General features: G+C 46.4%; 2 protein-coding genes across 2 annotated transcripts in view; one reads left to right on the top strand and one right to left on the bottom strand.

The window, feature by feature from the left end:
• The window catches only part of CCDC103 (coiled-coil domain containing 103), a 28,618-nt gene extending 18,246 nt beyond the window's left edge, over window positions 1–10,372 (bottom strand). The window contains exons 1-2 of the mRNA XM_044299815.1: window positions 10,320–10,372; window positions 7,109–7,253 (exon numbers count right to left, since the gene is read on the bottom strand). Of these exons, the coding sequence (XP_044155750.1) occupies window positions 7,109–7,253; window positions 10,320–10,338 (164 nt within the window). The 5' untranslated portion in view covers window positions 10,339–10,372. The remainder of the gene's footprint in view (window positions 1–7,108; window positions 7,254–10,319) is intronic.
• A 300-nt stretch (window positions 10,373–10,672) lies between these two features.
• EFTUD2 (elongation factor Tu GTP binding domain containing 2) overlaps window positions 10,673–18,142 on the top strand; it is a 40,839-nt gene continuing 33,369 nt past the window's right edge. The window contains exons 1-2 of the mRNA XM_044297023.1: window positions 10,673–10,766; window positions 16,930–17,051. Of these exons, the coding sequence (XP_044152958.1) occupies window positions 16,941–17,051 (111 nt within the window). The 5' untranslated portion in view covers window positions 10,673–10,766; window positions 16,930–16,940. The remainder of the gene's footprint in view (window positions 10,767–16,929; window positions 17,052–18,142) is intronic.

Genomic DNA, 18,142 nt, shown 5'->3' with positions numbered 1-18,142 from the left:
TCAGCCTTTCTTACCTTGGCCATGTCTCTGAGTATTGCACACCTTGTGCTTTTGGGCACTCCAGTGATGTTGCAGCTCTGAAATATGGCCAAACTGGTGGCAAGTGGCATCTTGGCAGCTGCACGCTTGACTTTTCTCAGTTCATGGGCAGTTATTTTGCGCCTTGGTTTTTCCACACGCTTCTTGCGACCCTGTTGACTATTTTGAATGAAACGCGTGATTGTTCGATGATCACGCTTCAGAAGCTTTGCAATTTTAAGAGTGATGCATCCCTCTGCAAGATATCTCACTATTTTTGACTTTTCTGAGCCTGTCAAGTCCTTCTTTTGACCCATTTTGCCAAAGGAAAGGAAGTTGCCTAATAATTATGCACACCTGATATAGGGTGTTGATGTCATTAGACCACACCCCTTCTCATTACAGAGATGCACATCACCTAATATGCTTAATTGGTAGTAGGCTTTCGAGCCTATACAGCTTGGAGTAAGACAACATGCATAAAGAGGATGATGTGGTCAAAATACTCATTTGACTAATAATTCTGCACTCCCTGTAATATCAGGAAGTATTACTTTACTGAGAGAGTTGTGGATGCATGGAATAGCCTTCCTGCAGAAGTGGTAGCTGCAAATACAGTGAAGGAATTTAAGCATGCATGGGATAGGCATAAGGCCATCCTTCATATAAGATAGGGCCAGGGGCTATCCATAGTATTTAGTATATTGGGCAGACTAGATAGGCCAAATGGTTCTTATCTGCCGAAACATTCTATGTTTCTATGTAGTGCAGAAGTGTAAAACGTGGCCTGGTCATTAAGGAGGTTTCAGCTAGCGGGGTTGAAGTGGTTAAAGGTGGCCATACACATTAGGGCAGGGCTTGACAAATTTTCGTGGAATCTAGGAGCCAGCTAAAAAAGCTAGGAGCCAGGCGGAGCAGCGTCATAAAGCCCCCAGTAGATGCCCCCATAGTGCTCCCCCCCCCCCCCACTTCTCCATAGAGCCCCCTAATAATGCATGCCAGTACATAGGGCACCCAGTGGATGCCCCCATAGTGCTCCTTCCCCTCTTCTCCATAGTGCCCACCATAATGTGTCAGTATATAGGGCCCCCATAATGTGCCAGTATATAGGGCTCCCTTAGTGCATCCCCTCTTCTCCATAGTGCCCCCCATATTGTGCCAGTATATAGGACCCCCATAGTGCTTCCCCTCTTCTCCATAGAGCCCCCACCCATATTGTGCCAGTATATAGGGCCCCATAGTGCTTCCCCTCTTCTCCATAGTGCCCGTCCCCCCCATATTGTGCCAGTATATAGGCACCCCATCCCCCTTCTTGCCACAATATACTATAAATAATAAAAACAATAAACTCAAATACTTACCTTATGCTGCTGTCAGTGATGCAATGCAGGCCTCTTCCGGCCTGTGTCCCGCATTGTACGGCTCAGGCGGTGCGATTACGCCATCACGCCGCTTGCACCGCCCTCTGATAGGCTACAGGCCCTAGGCCTGTAGCCCTTTTAGAGGAACGGGCAAGGGGGACGCTCCTCCGCACCATTCATCTGTATCGCTGTCCTGAGGACGGCGATACAGATGAATATGGAGATGAACGCTTCCACAATGGAGGCGCTCATCTCCACTCCTGCTGCCTCTGGACAGAATGGGCCCCCCTCTGGCATTCCGCACCCGTCGCCCGGGCACCTTTGAAAACAGGCTGACAAATACGCAAGCGCCAGGACCAAATTCCCGATCGCCATAGCGACCTGGCGCCTGGGATTTGTCGAGCCCTGCATTAGGGACAGGGACTGTTGTGAGTGATGATAATCTCTGTACAGAGCCGAGTAATATGTTAGCACTATAACAGAAATACCCTACACATTAAAACTTTATCACATTGTATGATTTTTAAAGAAATTATTTATCTTGCACTGCTGAACATAAGTATTTGAACACCTGAGAAACAGCAAGAATTCTGTCTTTCAAAGACCTGTTACTGTGCCTTTAAAAAGTCCACCTCTACTCCACTCATTAATCCAACTTAGTAGCACATGTCTAAGCTCTTTAAAGACCCCTGTCCACCCCACAGTCAGTTAGACGCCAACTACTACCATGGATAAGACCAAAGAGCTGTCAAAAGACACCAGAGACAAAATTGTGGAAGTCCACAAGGCTGGAAAGGGCTACGGGGCAATTGCCACGAAGCTTGGTGAAAATAGATCAACTGTTGGAGAAATTGTTAGAAAATGGAAGAGGCTAAAGACGGACTCGGGTTCCATGAAAGATCTCACCTCGTGGGGTATCACTGATGATAAGAAAGGTGAGGAATCAGCCCAGAACTACAAGGGAGGAGCTGGTCAATGACATGAAGAGAGCTGGGACAACAGTTTCAAAGGTCACTGTCGGAAGAACACTACGCCGTCATGTTGTCAAATCATGCATTGCACGGAATTCCCCCGCTCAAGTCATCACATGTCCAGGCCTGTTTGAAGTTTGCCAAAGACCATCTGGATCTGGATGATCCAGAGGAGGCATGGGAGAAAGTCATGTGGTCAGATGAGACCAAAGTAGAACTTTTTAATACAATACAAAACACAACAAGCGGAGCACTTAACTTATGAGGATGATGGGTGAACAGGACTTCAACAAGTTCAACTTCAACTTCCAAAACCAAATGAAGCTATCCAGAGCAGGGAGCTGAAACTCCGTGTTGAACAGCAACAGCCCCGAAACCCGACAGATCTAGAGGAGATCTGTGTGGAGGAGTGGGCCAAAATCCCTGCTGCAGTGTGTGCAAACCTGGTCAAGAACTACAGGAAACGTTTGACCTCTGTAATTGTAAACAAAGGCTTCTGTACCAAATATTAACACTGATTTTCTCAGGTGTTCAAATTAGGGTTGTTTCGATACCAAAATTTTGATTTGGTTTCGATACCATAAAAAAAGTATTGCGATACTCGATACCATGCAAAAAAAAAAAAAAAAAAAAAAAAAAAAAACAAGCAGCGTGAATTCCGCATTTTATGGAACGTCCGGCCCATAAAAGAACAGTCCGATACTATTTTTTAGGGGGACTAAAAAAAATAATAAAAAAAAACAGCGTTCACCGCATATGAGGTTTTTTAATTATTTTAATAGTTTGGACTTTTCTGACGTGTCGATATGTAATATTTTATATGTAAAATTGGGAAAGGGGGTGATTTATACTTAATATTTTGGTGTGTTTTTATCACAACCGGCTTGCCAATCACATAAGTGACGCAAAGGGAGGGAAAAGGGAAGGCCCTGTCCAAGGGAGAGGGAAAAGTGGTGACCCCTAACTCACCTTGAGGCTGGCACCTGACTGCCCTGACGTCCCTAGACGGGTTTCTCACCCGTATGCCGATCACGTGCCTAAACCCTGGCTTTCCCTAAGATGAGCCCTAAGTAGTGAATAGGGCGGTGGGGACACTAGTCCTCACCACTAACACTAAAGGAAAACACCAAGGAAAGGACAGACAATACACACAAAACATAATCCCAGGTGGGCGACAACAACGGAAGACAAAAGCCCAACAGGGATCCAGAGGGTAATGCTCTGGAACAACAACCAGGAATCACAGCTACACAGCTCCAGTGGGTCAGTATAGAAGTCCAGGCAGGAAGCTCTATATCTGGCAACCAGAGAAGTGAGAGAGGAGAATATAAGGAGGTTGGGAGTGACGGACAAGAAACAGCTGAGGAGAAAAAGCTACGGATCCCTGAGTGAGACAAAAAGGATTGCAAGGCAAACACAGAAAGCTACCATTAAGAAACAGCACGATCTTTAGACATAGAGCGCGCAGCCATCCGCTGCGACTTCCTGAGCCCGGGTATAACGGAGTCAGACGTGGCACTGCGCCACCAATGATAATATAATTAACATTTAATACAGGAAGCGGGTGTGGCACCTGAGGGGTCAACTGCTGCTAATTGCAGTTCCCCGCCAGCACCTGCCTCCGGGATTTGTATTAAAGAGGACCTTTCATCTGGCAAAAAATTGTAAAATTGTGAACTAAGTATTATGATAAGTACAGCGGCGCCCAGGGATCTCACTGCAATTACTATTATTGCTGGGCGCCTCTCCGTTCTCCCGCTATGTCCTCCGGTATCTTCGGGGACTTGGTTATACTGGGCAGAGACTTCAGGGACTTGGTTATACTGGGCGGAGACTGCCCTTGTTCTCCTGGGTGTCTCCTTCTCCCAGGCTGTAGCGCTGACCAATCGCAGCGCAGAGCTCACAGCCTGGGAGAAGGAGACACCCAGGAGAACAAGGGCAGTCTCCGCCCAGTATAACCAAGTCCCCAAAGATACCGGAGGGCATAGCGGGAGAACAGAGCGTCGCCCAGGGATAATAGTAAGTGCAGTGAGATCCCTGGGCGCTGTACATATCATGATACCTAGTTCAGAATTTTTTGCCAGATTAAAGGTCCTACATTTACTTTCATTGGTGGCGCAGTGCACTCACCCCTCTGTCCTCATTGGTGGCAGCGGCACAGGGGGGAGGGAGAGAGCGCTTCCTTTTTCCCTGTGCTGATGAGAAGAACACGGAGCACGCTGAGAGCAGCGTGCTCATGTTCTCTGAACCTAGACTGCGCAATAGCGAAGTACCAAAGAATATCCAATCCAATGCAACTACATCAGGATGGTGCAGTTTGGGCTACTTTCACAATAGCGGCAGGACAGATCCGACAGGCTGTTCACCCTGTCGGATCCGTCTTGCCGCTATTTCGCCATGTCGCCGGATTGCCGCTCCATCCCCATTGACTATAATAAGGATGGGGGGGTGGAGCTCCGGCGCAGCACGGTAAGTGGCCGCCGGACTAAAAGTACTGCATGTCCGACTTTAGTCCGGCTGCCTCTCACCGCGCACTGCCGTGCTGTGCCGGAGCTCGGCCCCTGTCCCCATTATAGTCAATGGGGACGGAGCGGCACGGCGAAATAGTGGCAGAACGGATCCGACAGGGTGAACAGCCCGTCGGATCCGTCCTGCCGCTAGTGTTAAAGTAGCCTTAATTACAAGGTAACTGTTTATTTTACTCATTCATGTTCTAAATGACACAGTATTCCGTTATATGTAAGGCTATAACGGTGATTTGTGTGCTCCTTGCATTATTTCTGGTCAGCATATCTCGGAGAGCTAATCCTTTCCTAATCTCTCCACATGTGCTTATCACACCATTTCAGTCATGTATCATGAAGCGGTCATAGACACCACATCTGTACACTAGCTCCAAACTACCTAGAATTGCTTAATTCTGAACACAGCTACATCCCCAGTTATAAGAGGGTGTGCACACTTATGCAACCACATTATTTTTTTTGTTTTCTTCCCTCCACCTAAAAGATTTCAGTTTGTTTTTCAATTGAGTTGTACAGTTTATAGGTCACATTAAAAGGTGGGAAAAGTTCTGAAATTATTTATCTTTGTCTCATTTAGAAATCAGAAACCTGACATTTTAACTCTCTGCGTGACCTCAGATTTACAGTGTCGGTCTTCATAACAATCTTTTTGTACATTTTTTCTGACTGGGTGGGTCAGTCATGACTCAGAGCACCTAGTCCTAGTCACTGAATAGGTGAGCCACTATATTTTCTATATTACAGAATACATTGCCAGCATTGCCAATAATAAGACTTTATAAAGGCCAAATAATACCACTATTTGATAGAATCTTTATGACCTGAAAATGAACAAAAGACTTGTCTGAAACGTTGGTGCAGTTAGCATTGTCTGCCACGGTTGTCTTCGGATTTATTGCGGATCTGAGAATTGGCCACTCCAATGTCCGAAATAATAACCGACAAAGATATACACTGTGACCATTATAGATTGCATAAGCTAGCTACGTTCCACTAGGGGTGAGGCTCTTCGGTTAATCAGTATGAAAGCTGGAACTTTTCAGCAAGCAGTTGAAGCTCATCTACGAAAGGAGGCTTTGCACAGAAATGTTTTCCTGGTCCAGACTGACTGCTCTAGCTGACAAGGGGCTTTCCAGCTGATGATGTTAGTTTTCTAGTCTTTGTATATACTTAACTTGCAAAAGGAAGGACATTATATCTCTATACGTATACTTTATTGTTGTTATATTTAATAAAATCATATTATTGACCTTCATTTGAAGTGTAGTTGCAGTTAAAGGGGCTGTCCCACAAAAAATCTTATTTTCAAAACACTGAAAATAAACGTGAATGAAGCAGGCAGCGTGGGCGCACGACGTAGTGACTCACGCTGCCAGCGCCCGTCCTGCCTTCTCCCTCCCTCCTCTCTGCTACTGAGCGCTTGTAAGTACCGTAATACAGGCGCTAATACCCAGAATTTGTATACATTAACAATGCCTACAATTACAGATACGATTATATACAGTGAGCAGGGCCCCGTGTAGTAGAATACAGTCACTGCACGGGCCCCGCTGTCATTATAAAACCAGATGCGACCCCCACCCCCTGTATTGGGGGTCATTCACACCGCAGGGACACTGTTATGGAGGCGATCTGTGGAGGACACATAGCATAAGATGCTATATATGTGTCATCCACAGATCCCCCCCCATAACAGTGTCACCCACGGGTCCCCCATAACAGTGTCACCCACGGGTCCCCCATAACAGTGTCACCCACGGGTCCCCCATAACAGTGTCACCCACGGGTCCCCCATAACAGTGTCACCCACGGGTCCCCCATAACAGTGTCACCCACGGGTCCCCCATAACAGTGTCACCCACGGGTCCCCCATAACAGTGTCACCCACGGGTCCCCCATAACAGTGTCACCCACTGGTCCCCCATAACAGTGTCACCCACAGATCCCCCATAACAGTGTCATCCACAGACCACTATTAGTTCAAAAGCCACCTTTTGGTTCAAAATTTTTTTTTTTCTTATTTTCCTCCTCAAAAACCTAGGTGCGTCTTATGGGCAGGTGCGTCTTATAGGGGGACGAAAAATACGCTATCTGAGTCTTGATCTTATCAGCAAAACAGTCATTAATATTTAAATCCAGGACAAGCTCTTTAAGTACAGTGGAGCACCTTCTATTAGTGATCTTTATGCCGGTCATAATGTGTCCAGAAGAGGTCATTTATTAAGTGACATACCTGAACTCTTCGTATGATGCCACTTTCTGATGAATGGCACGAAATTTAGCAGCATTCTCCCTCTGATACTTCTCATCTGCAGCCACAGCGTTGGCCAACTCCCGTTCCAGCTCCCGAAAATCAAGCACTTCTGAATCGTTCATTGCTAAGTAAACAAAATATAAGAGTAAGGCTAGGGCTGTATACATCACACAACCTGAGATTGAGACGCTACATTGCCACATAATACTATGTGGCAACCATAATGTGGTTGTATACTAGTATTATGTGGCAAAATGCAAGTCAGCAGAACTCCAAACCTGCTCCAACATGACCAGATTCACCTTCATTATGCTGAAATGTAGAACCGCGATACTGCAATCTTTGCTGTGTAGTTTGCTGTGCCTTTTCATAAGTATATAATATCTATATCAAAATATCCTATTATAGTGGATTTGATATATAATAGGCCATGTGTGTTATATTCACCATTATGTCATGTATTTTAAAGTAGGCCGAAAGAGGTTCATCGGAAAAACACAGTTCATGTACCAGTCTGAGAAAAGTCATTCTTGTCTCCTTATGGATCTATGGCTGAGATAAGAATATTTTCTAGACGCAGCTGGTGCGAATGATACTAATAGCTTAGGTAATAGTGTCACCTAGGGGTATATGAGTAACATTACACCAATAGAAAGAGTGTATTTTGGGTAATACGATGACATCACAGTCCTTATCATATGTACACGGCTAGCCGATTGGACTACTGCAAGCTAGGAAGGTGTGTCTAACTGCTAAGTTTGTGATCATAAACCACAAACATGAGGGAGAGGGAACAGAACCGAAACAAAAAGAGCAACACGAAAAAGACAAGGGGGAACCAGGAAAACACAGAAAAACAAAGAAAACCCTGGAGAAAGTTTCTACTGACCAGATCAGACCTTAGAGCCGACTTCCCTTAGTCTCTGCACATCATCTGCATTCTCCGTAATGTATAACTTTATTTTGTCTAGTATTGATATAAATTAATCAGCCTCATATTTAGCAAACTCCCCGCTGTTGGCGGATGTATAGTTGTTAAAAGTGTTACATCAATATTGTCACTATTCAGTAGCCATGCATATTACTGAATAAAAGACCTAAATATTGATTTCAGAGGTAACTCTGATTGGAATAATTTCATTCCATAGTCAATACAAAGCTTGATAATTTATAAGTTGTGTGACCATTCTACCCGAATATCCGAGATTTGGCATGGTATGTGCAGAACAAGGGTTTGTATCTATCCTTTAACATTATTAAGTTTTTATATCTAAAAATTGTGGTTGAGACGGATTGTATTATATTCTTCTGTCTGAGAGGTACTGTGTACACGCTGGTATTTCTGTTGGTTACTTCTGGGTACTGCATATCACTGTGTATCATTGCAGATTATTGAATTTCACATTGATTAATCTTTGATTGTATTTAAAATTATTGTATAACAAATCATTTATATTTTTGCATAGATGCTTGTACCTCGTTTTACTGATTGCACAATATAATTAAATAACCGATCAAACTCTTTTTGAGGTGTTATATATGTCCACCTCGAGGATCAATAATCATTAGAATTTTTTTATTTGATCCTCACTTTTATATAAAACCTTTTGCTTTATATCCCCGACAAGTTCTAGCCTCATAGTGATGCACAAATCTTTAGACAGGCAATTACTGTATCACTCAATTGCACCTTTCAAAGGAGTTCTCCGGACTTTAATAATGATGACCTATCCTCAGGATAGGTCATCAATATCTGATCAGAAGGGGTCTGACACCTGGCACCCTCACTGATCAGCTGTATGAAGGGAAGGAACGCGCAGTGTGCACATGCCGTCTCTCATCTCTCTTTCTGTTCGCTGCACGTACACACTGGAGCAGCGTTTTTGTGTGTGTCATGGGTTACTGAGCAAGGTGGATCCAGCATGAAAACAATGTAAGTCAATGGTGCCGAATCCGTTTTTTCGGACACGTCTTGTTCATTTTGGAGATACTACAACCAGATCCGTTTTGAAAGGATGCAGACTGTTGTTATTGACCGGACGCGTTTTTGCTGATTCGCTGAGAAAACGCAGATGTTGCCATCACATCTGATTGGTGGAGTGGTCCAGCCTCTGAGACCCCATGTTCATATGTGCCCACATTGCTGATTAAATGATGTTTTAATATATGTAAATGTACGGTGGCTAGAACTTTTGGGGGCGAACTGCAGTTTGCACCCCTTAAGGGACTCTTTTGGCACTACTTTGGGTTCTCTGTAACTAGCATTATTTGAAAGGGGCGCTCCCCAGCTGGCACTACTTTGGGGGGGATCCATAGTAAGTACTTGCATTCCCCATGTAATACCAATTCTGTAGCATCTTATTACTCTATGGTGTGCAATACCATTATTATTCCTGCTAGACAATAAGAATGAATAAGGCTACTTTCACACTTGCGGTAGCCTTTTCCGTCTGGCTGTTCCGGCAGGGGAGCAGCATGCCAGATCCGTGCTACTTTAAGTCCTCCGTGCTGGTGGAAGTCTGTTCCGGCCTCATTCACATTCTGTCTGGCCGCAGCACGGCAAACATGCAGAGAGGCGGCCGGACAAAAACCGCAGCATGTTGTAGTTTTATTCCAGCCTCCTCGGCATGTTTGCAGTGCATTAGCCGGACCTCCGGACCACTCCTATTATAGTGAATGGGGCCGGAGCAGACTTCCACCAGCACGGAGGACTTAAAGTAGCACGGATCCGGCAGGCTGTTCCCCCAGCCGGAAAAGCCTGCCAGAAAAGGCTACAGCCAATGTGAAAGTAGCGTTACTAGCAATTTGCAATGCAGGTCCAGCTGGGTTACCATTTGGGGGGGTGTACTTGCACAGTCTGACATTATGAAATCAGTGCTACCAGTATCAGATATTGTACCCCCACCCCAAACTGGTAACACCTAGATGGACCTTCATTGAAAACTGCTAGTAATTTATGCATAACTTCTAGCAGGAATAATAAAGGAATGGCACATGATAGAGTCATAAGAATAGATGCTCTAGAATTGATATTACATGGGGAGTGTTCCAAGTAGTTACTAAAACAGACAAGTCATGAGAGGGGACTGGGCCTCTTTAGGGGCATTAAGATGGCACATGACTGGAATATTTTGTGTACCCCACAGAACATCGCTGATATCTGCATTCTCCCGTTACATCACCCGCTTACCTCGCAGCTCCTCCTTCATTTCAGCCAGAACGCTATCACCATAGCAACAAACTTCCCTCGGTTGTATGGGGGACAATTTAACCAATCAGAAGACATAGCGTCACAGCAAGGGCTTACAATACTTACGTATTTTTTATAGGTGTTTAAGTTATTGCCGTGTAGGATTCTGCTTTCCAGTTTGTGCACAATACTATAATTCACTTAAATAATAAGGCATTGGAATTAAACGGAGTGTGGGTGAAGAGATATTCACTATGTTTCACTATGTTTGTGCCCCCACCTCCCACTGCATTGGTTCAGGCAGCCGGAGGACAGCACAGTGAACTTGTGCTCGGCACGCTGGGTCCTTTTCGGCCGGTGTCGCAGGAAGAGCGCGTGAGAGAGAGCGGCGTGCGGAGAGAACGTACGAGGGACGTGTGTGTGCGGGCTGTGAGCGGGAACCTGCAGGTAAGGTCGAGTGGTCCTGGCTCATGTGTGTATATACACTATACCACCGTCACTGCAGCCATACATCGCATAGTACTACTTATATTATTAGGGCTTGCTGGGGCTTTTAGTTCCACAGCTGCTTCTGCTCTTTAGTGCAACCTGATCAGTATTTATTTTTTATTTTTCAGTGAGTACATGTATGTAAGTGATGCTTATTCATTGTCTAGTTAGGCTAATTTCTTATGTCTGTCATTTTTAATATACCTGCTTGCTGCCAGTGAATAGAACCTTTGCAGCATAGGTTGTCTCATCACAGACAATGGGGGCATTTTGCTAGAATATGCCCCCATTGTCTTATGGTGCAGGTCCCACCGCAGGGCCGCCGCTAACAGCTGAGTGCTGGCTCAGCTATTTCCGTCAGGACCCTAGAAGTGAGCAGGAGAGGTGGCCGGCCATGCACGGAGAACTTCCATTCATTTCTATAGGGAGCACGTTTGGTGGTGGCCGGACCGGAGTCCTCCAGCCACCACTTTGCCCGCTCTGTTCTCAGTATAGGTGTGGATTCCAGCGGCGGGGCCCGCACCTATAAGATAATGGGGACATAGCCTAGCGATATGCCCCATTGTCTGTGATGAGACAACCCCTTTAAATATTCAGTGAGTCAAGATTTTCTGTTGTTGTCTAAAACTGGAAGAAGAAAAAAATATAGAAGTGCTGGATCCATCATACTATGGACACCATCGGCGTCTGATAGACCACTTTGAATATAAGGGTGGCTGTCGGTTTCCGTTATGTCGTCTGTCTTTATTCCATACAATATTGTAGCATGCTTCAGTTTTATACTGAAATCTGTGATATACAGCCTTAAAGGGGTTCTCTCACTTCAGCAAATAGCATTTATCGTGTAGAGGAGGTAATACCAGGCACTTACTAATGTATTGTGATAGTCCATATTGCCTCCTTTGCCGGCTTCATTAATTTTTCCACCATATTATTCAGTGCTCGCATCCATGGTTATGACCACCCTGCAATCCAGCAGCAGTGGACATGTTTGTAGATTACAGGAAAAAGCACCGGCCTATGTGAGCTCCCACGATCCTGGCCACCTGTACAAACACTGCCATCGCCACTGGATTGCAGGGTGGTAGTAACCACTGGATTTGAGATGGATTTTTTTCATCCATATTTGGAAGCCACAACCAGGATTGGAACCCACAGAGATAAATGGTAATTATTTGTCTCTTCCATGTTTTGGCTTACAAATACTTAAAGGGGTTGTCCGGGTTCAGAGCTGAACCTGGACATCCCTCCATTTTCACCCCGGCAGCCCCCCTGACATGAGCATCGGAGCAGTTAATTCTCCGATTCTCTCCTTTGCCCTGCGCTAAATTGCACAGGGCAAAGGCATTTTTAGGAGTTCCGGTGATGTACCGGGGCTCTCCATGGGGCTGACAGGAACCCCGGTGATGTCACCGGCACTGAAGAGCGGGATTTAGCTCTGCCCTAGCCAGTAAAATGCCTAGGGCAGCGCTAAAGCCCGCCCCTCAGAGCCGGTGACATCACCGGCTCTGTTATTGAAAACAAAAGAGCCCGTGCCCTGCGCGATTTAGCACAGGGCACAGGAGCGCATCGGAGCATGAGATGCTCCGATGCTAGGCTCAGGGATGCTGCCGGGGTGAAAATAAGGGTATGTCCGGGTTCAGCGCTGAACCCGGACAACCCCTTTAAATCCTTCAGGACCTCCGCCGTACATGTAGTCCGGTCTTTTAACATGGCGCCCTCTCGCACGTGCAGCGGGCCCCACAGCCGACTGGTTTCTGCTATTTTAAATAGCAGAGACCTGTGGCACATGTATGCGATCAGCCATTAGGCTGATCACATACGTTTTCCCTTCAGATGCCGTGTTCAAATGTGACCGCGGCATTTGAGCAGTCCGGAAGCCGCGCGCTTCCGCTCCTGTAACAGCGTTCCCCGGGCTGAGATCGGGGAACCTATTACATTGCTGAAATAGCCCGAAGCCTCAAGCAGGCTGAATGGAAAAATAAAAAAGTCAGGACTTTGGGAAGGCGGGGAGTGAAAAACGAAAACGCAAAAAAGGAAAATCACAGGGTCCTCAAGGGTTTAAGTAAAATACTAACAGTGTGATTAACGCCTTAGTCCTGCTTTCAAATAATAGTTTTTACAATAGTGTCTGGCATTGACAGTCGCCTCTGGAGCAAAATAAGGGCTCGTGCACCCAAATGTACAGTATTTTTTTGTTCCAAGTCTGTTCCGTTTTTTTGTAACCTGTTTGTAGAACTGTTCTACAAGTAATGGACAGATGGCTCACCAGAGGTTGCAGTAACGCCCTTACAAGCGTTATAGACGCCTGTTCAGGCCATTTTACTCCCTGGAAAAAGTCTAAGGCGTACCAATACGCCTTAGACTTTTCCCTGCCATTCATAAGTGTAGTGAACGGCGCAGGCAGCGCAGCAATGCTGCTGCTGCCTGAGACAACCGATAACAAGGCTCCTTACAGTAAGGAGCTTTGTTATTGGTCAGTTTGAGCGGGCTGCCGGAGCTTAGGACATACCGCTCTGAAGAGGGAGGAAGGAGGGGCGCGATCCTTACTGGCGGGGGGATCCGTGAAATTTAGTGGGGATCTGAGTGCCTTGTTTTTACCCTATAGTGATGAGTCTGAAGCGCTCAGCCGAGCGCTCCTCTCTGCTGAGCGCGGTAGTGAAGACTGCCTCAATAGAAGGTCTAGGGGACCGTCTTCACTACCGCGGTCAGCAGTGAGGAAAAGTGGCTGAGCGCTTCAGACTTCTACTTATAGAAGTCAGTGGGGGTCCCAGCGCTGGACACGCCAACAGGAGGAAACCTCCATAACGACAGACCTGTCACCCGTAGACCTCTGTCACATGTCAGCTTTCCTATGAATCCATCAAGGATTCATTGCAGCATGTTCCATCAGATGCTGCTTATAAGGATTTCTTCTGTAATGCGGTGCCGCATGTGGCCATTTACAGCCTCCAGGACATAGTCCTCTGCCAAGCACATGAAGTACTTTGCTGTAAAACTGTATAATCCAGTAACCACAGCGGTGGTGGCTTTTTTGTGGAATGAGATTGGGCAATGGGTCATGGAAGACAAACTCCCCTTTATAGCAAGATCAAGCATAACACAAAATGACAGCCTCTAGATCAGGGATCAGCAACCTCCGGCACTCCAGCTGTTCTGAAACTACAACTCCCAGTATCCTCCTTTCACTTCTTTGGGAGTTACAAGAACAGCTGAGCAAGTGTGCATGCTGGGAGTTGTAGTTTCACAGCAGCGCTGGAGTCCCAAAGGTTGCTGCACCCTAGATCAGTGAATATCACTGCGTGATGTCATCATCCAGATCCACAACATGTGACTGTGGCGCTGCAAGGTATGTGCCCGGGCCTTTCGCTTGTGCCCTTGGCACCAGCATGCACCATCATCCATTGTGCCTGTGTCCTGCTCTGCCAGTGCCTCAGGTCTCTTCAGAGTCTAACAGCCCTGGTGGCACGACATACTCACCTGAGAGCTCATCTACAAGGACGTAACTTTGGTGGGCAGCAATGGCCACGTGATGGATGGCATACCCCAGTGACCAGCAGCACAGAAACAGCAGCAAAAATTAAAGGGATTGTCCCAAGATCAACACTATTTACCTCTTCATACTTGACCCAGATTACACTAGAACATGGTAACCAAGGTGGGACCCCCAGCGATCATGTACTTGAAGAGGACATGTCTGTTTTAGAAACGACTTGCCTTTCCCATGCAATAACAATTCTGGGGAGTCAATTCTTGTGACTCTATATTGTACAATTCCTCTATTATTCCCACTAGAACTTATGAACTAATTGCTAGTAGTTTGCAATAAAGGTCCAGCTGGATGTTACCAGTTGACAGCACTGATTGAATAATGTCAGGCTGTGCAGGGACACACCCATCTGGACCTTCACTGCAAACTGCCAGCAAGTCATTCATAACTAATAACAGGAATAACAGAGGAATTGTGCAACATAAGGTCATAAGAATAGATCCTCCAGGATTGTTATTACAGGGGGGGTGCAAGTATTTACCAAAACAGACAAATCAGGAGAAGTGAGGGGTCCTTTTTTAACGACATGTGATAAATATCGATCTTAGGAAAAACCCTTTAAACCTCATAAAATCACAGCAACAGTGGCCTCAGCGGTGCCGACCCCCTCAGAGCGACAGTGGCCTCAGCGGTGCCGACCCCCTCAGAGCGACAGTGGCCTCAGCGGTGCCGACCCCCTCAGAGCGACAGTGGCCTCAGCGGTGCCGACCCCCTCAGAGCGACAGTGGCCTCAGCGGTGCCGACCCCCTCAGAGCGACAGTGGCCTCAGCGGTGCCGACCCCCTCAGAGCGACAGTGGCCTCAGCGGTGCCGACCCCCTCAGAGCGACAGTGGCCTCAGCGGTGCCGACCCCCTCAGAGCGACAGTGGCCTCAGCGGTGCCGACCCCCTCAGAGCGACAGTGGCCTCAGCGGTGCCGACCCCCTCAGAGCGACAGTGGCCTCAGCGGTGCCGACCCCCTCAGAGCGACAGTGGCCTCAGCGAAATGTAAAATTCTCTAAATTTGCCATTTATGCATGGAAGACAGTTCTAGAGCACTAGTAATGGTTTCCCTGCATAAATAGCAACCCCTTTAATGTTATGTAGGCCTTCGTATTAACTATTTGAATTACTGTAACTTTCGCACTCCTCATCGGCTGAAAATGCTCTTCAAAAATGGTAAGAGGAGTATTTTTACTCTTCCAGAAAAAATGTAGCGTGACCTCTGTGGCTCACTTTGGTTCACCACGCCTGGTGCTCAGGTTCAAAAGAAACACCCCTAGTTCTGAATTAAAAATTGTTTGAAAAGTGGAACGGGCACTCAAAACAGTTGGAAATAACTGTTTGTACAACTATTCACTTCAAAGGGTGCCGCAAAAAATGGAAATGTGTCCGCATGGCCGGTCCACAAAAAAAATAGATCATGTCTTATTATTGTCCGCATTACGGACTGTTGTATTAGGGGCCAGCTGTTCCGTTCAGCAAAATGCCAAACGCATGTGGTCGGTATCAGAGTTTTGTGGATCTGCAGTTTGCGGACTGCAAAACACCCAGTGGTCATGTGCATGAGCCTTAAAAAAAAAAAAAAAAAACGGACAGGTTCACACCAGTGTTGTTGTTTCTGGTGTTCTTCTCCATTATAGGAGCAGAACAAGGAAAATGACCGAATGGCTGGATCTGGTACATAACTGAATGTGACCGCCGGACAGACCCCTTTGTCAGTTCGATGTGCTAATGTCAGCTAAACCTAACTAGCCTATTCCTACTTTTTTCTATGCTCACGTTATGCCAGAAATCAAACTTGTATAATATGCAAATTAGCCTCTGGGGGGGGGGGGGCTTGATCCTGCTCCTAGAGGCTCCGTTATCCCACCTTTGTCGCCTCCCTCCAGGTCCTGATTGACAGGGCCAGGTAGCACTCGCACCTGTCTGCAAGCCCTGTGCTCAGGAGAAATCTCGCGCTGTTCAGCATTCGGCGCAGGAGCGGTGAGGGAAAGACGCTTGCAGGCTGCCAGCTTCCTCACCGCGCCTGCGCAGTGAACGGCGCGAGATTTCACCAGAGCACAGGGATGGCAGACAGATGCAACCGCTGCCTGGCCCTGTCAATCAGGACTTGGTGGGAGTACGGAGCCTCTAAGAGCAGAAACAATTAGCAGGCTACTTAGCATTTTATAAAAGTAAAATTTCTGGCGTAACAGGGGCGTAGATAAAAGTAGGAATAGGCTAGTTAGGTTTAGCTGACATTAGCACATCGCTAATGTCAACTAGCCTAATAGGGTGACAGAAACCCTTTAACTGTTCAGTATATAATAATCTTTATTCACATAAATCTAGAACACCCTTTTAAGTACTTCTATATCAGAGCTGAATAAATCCCAGGTGCCAAGTACCCCACCCCCATCTCAGCCTCTGCAGCACCATCATGATGATAGGGAAAAGCACCTTTGAGACCCTCGTGTTACTGTTTATAGTGGCCGACAAGCTGGCTATGTGTCACCATACACACAGTAGTTAATGGGATGAGATGAAGATTCTGAATAACTTGTAACATGAAGCATCTTTATTCAGCCTGTTTTATTCCTCTGCACATTCAGGATCTGCAGACATGGATGCTGACCCATATGATGAGTTTGGCAATTACATTGGCCCTGAGCTGGACTCTGATGACGACGACGATGATGACGACATGGGAAGAGATGACAGGGATGTAGATGTGGTAAGGCACAAGTGTCCTGTATGGTCCAGTTTTTCCATCCTCATTCCCGTTTTTGGTTCTGTAACATGGCTGATTCTTTCCTGCATGTGCACAATTACAAATGGCTGTCATGTTTCAGTTTAGACTTTCACAAAGTCCTCTCTTCAAATGGCGAAAATGGGAAATATGATTTTCCACATGTAGACATGTTTAAAGGGGTCTCCAGGATTTACATATTGCTGGCCTATCTTCAGGATAGGCTATCAACGTCAAAATGGCAGGTGTCTGCAACCCTGCAGATTAGCTGATACTTTGTAGCGCTGGCACTCCACAGATCTGTCCGTTCTGTAGTGAGCTCAGTTGTTAGGCTCCATTCACACGTCTGCAACGTGTTTTGCAGATCCGCAAAACACGGACAGCGGCAATGTGCGTTCCACATTTTGCGGGCCGCACATTGCCGGCACTAATAGAATATGCCTGTTCTTGTCCGCAATTGCGGACAAGAATAGGACATTTTCAATTTTTTTTGCGGATCCGCAATTCCGTGTCCGGGCAGCACGATTGCCCCATGGAAATGAATGGGTCCGCAAAATGCGGAACGAAATTGCGGACGTGTGAATGGACCCTATGCTGAAGATGGTGCAGCAATTCTGAACAACCCCTATAAACGTGGTTGGCTCTTTACGAAACCCCTAAAAGTGGTGCAAGCTGCACCCAACATTTGTCTATAGTGGCACTAAGCACCTGTCAACCAAGACCAAATGAAAAGCATGGCTTTGCAGCTTTTGGTGCCAGAAATTGCCCATATTCTGATGCACTTCTTACCATCAACCCATTTTCAGAAGGTGAATGCTCTTCCTGATTCTGCACACACCATATATGCTGGAACTTCCTTGACCTCACTTTTTAGCATACATTTTTATTGGGGTTCTGACACTAGTCTGAACGCCCCTCTCCTTTTTTTTTTTTTTTTTTTGTCACATGCCAGAATGAAAAAAGCGGCGAGAGAGACGGCAGGGTGCTGCAGTGGAAAGTTGTTCACGTTGATGGCTGACAGAGGGGCAGCAAAGTGATCTGTGTGCAGTAAAAACTACATGGTCCAGTAGAGGAGA

Source organism: Bufo gargarizans, chromosome 6, assembly GCF_014858855.1.
Source record: "Bufo gargarizans isolate SCDJY-AF-19 chromosome 6, ASM1485885v1, whole genome shotgun sequence".
Taxonomy (NCBI): domain Eukaryota; kingdom Metazoa; phylum Chordata; class Amphibia; order Anura; family Bufonidae; genus Bufo; species Bufo gargarizans.
This window is presented reverse-complemented; position numbering and strand designations above follow the sequence as displayed.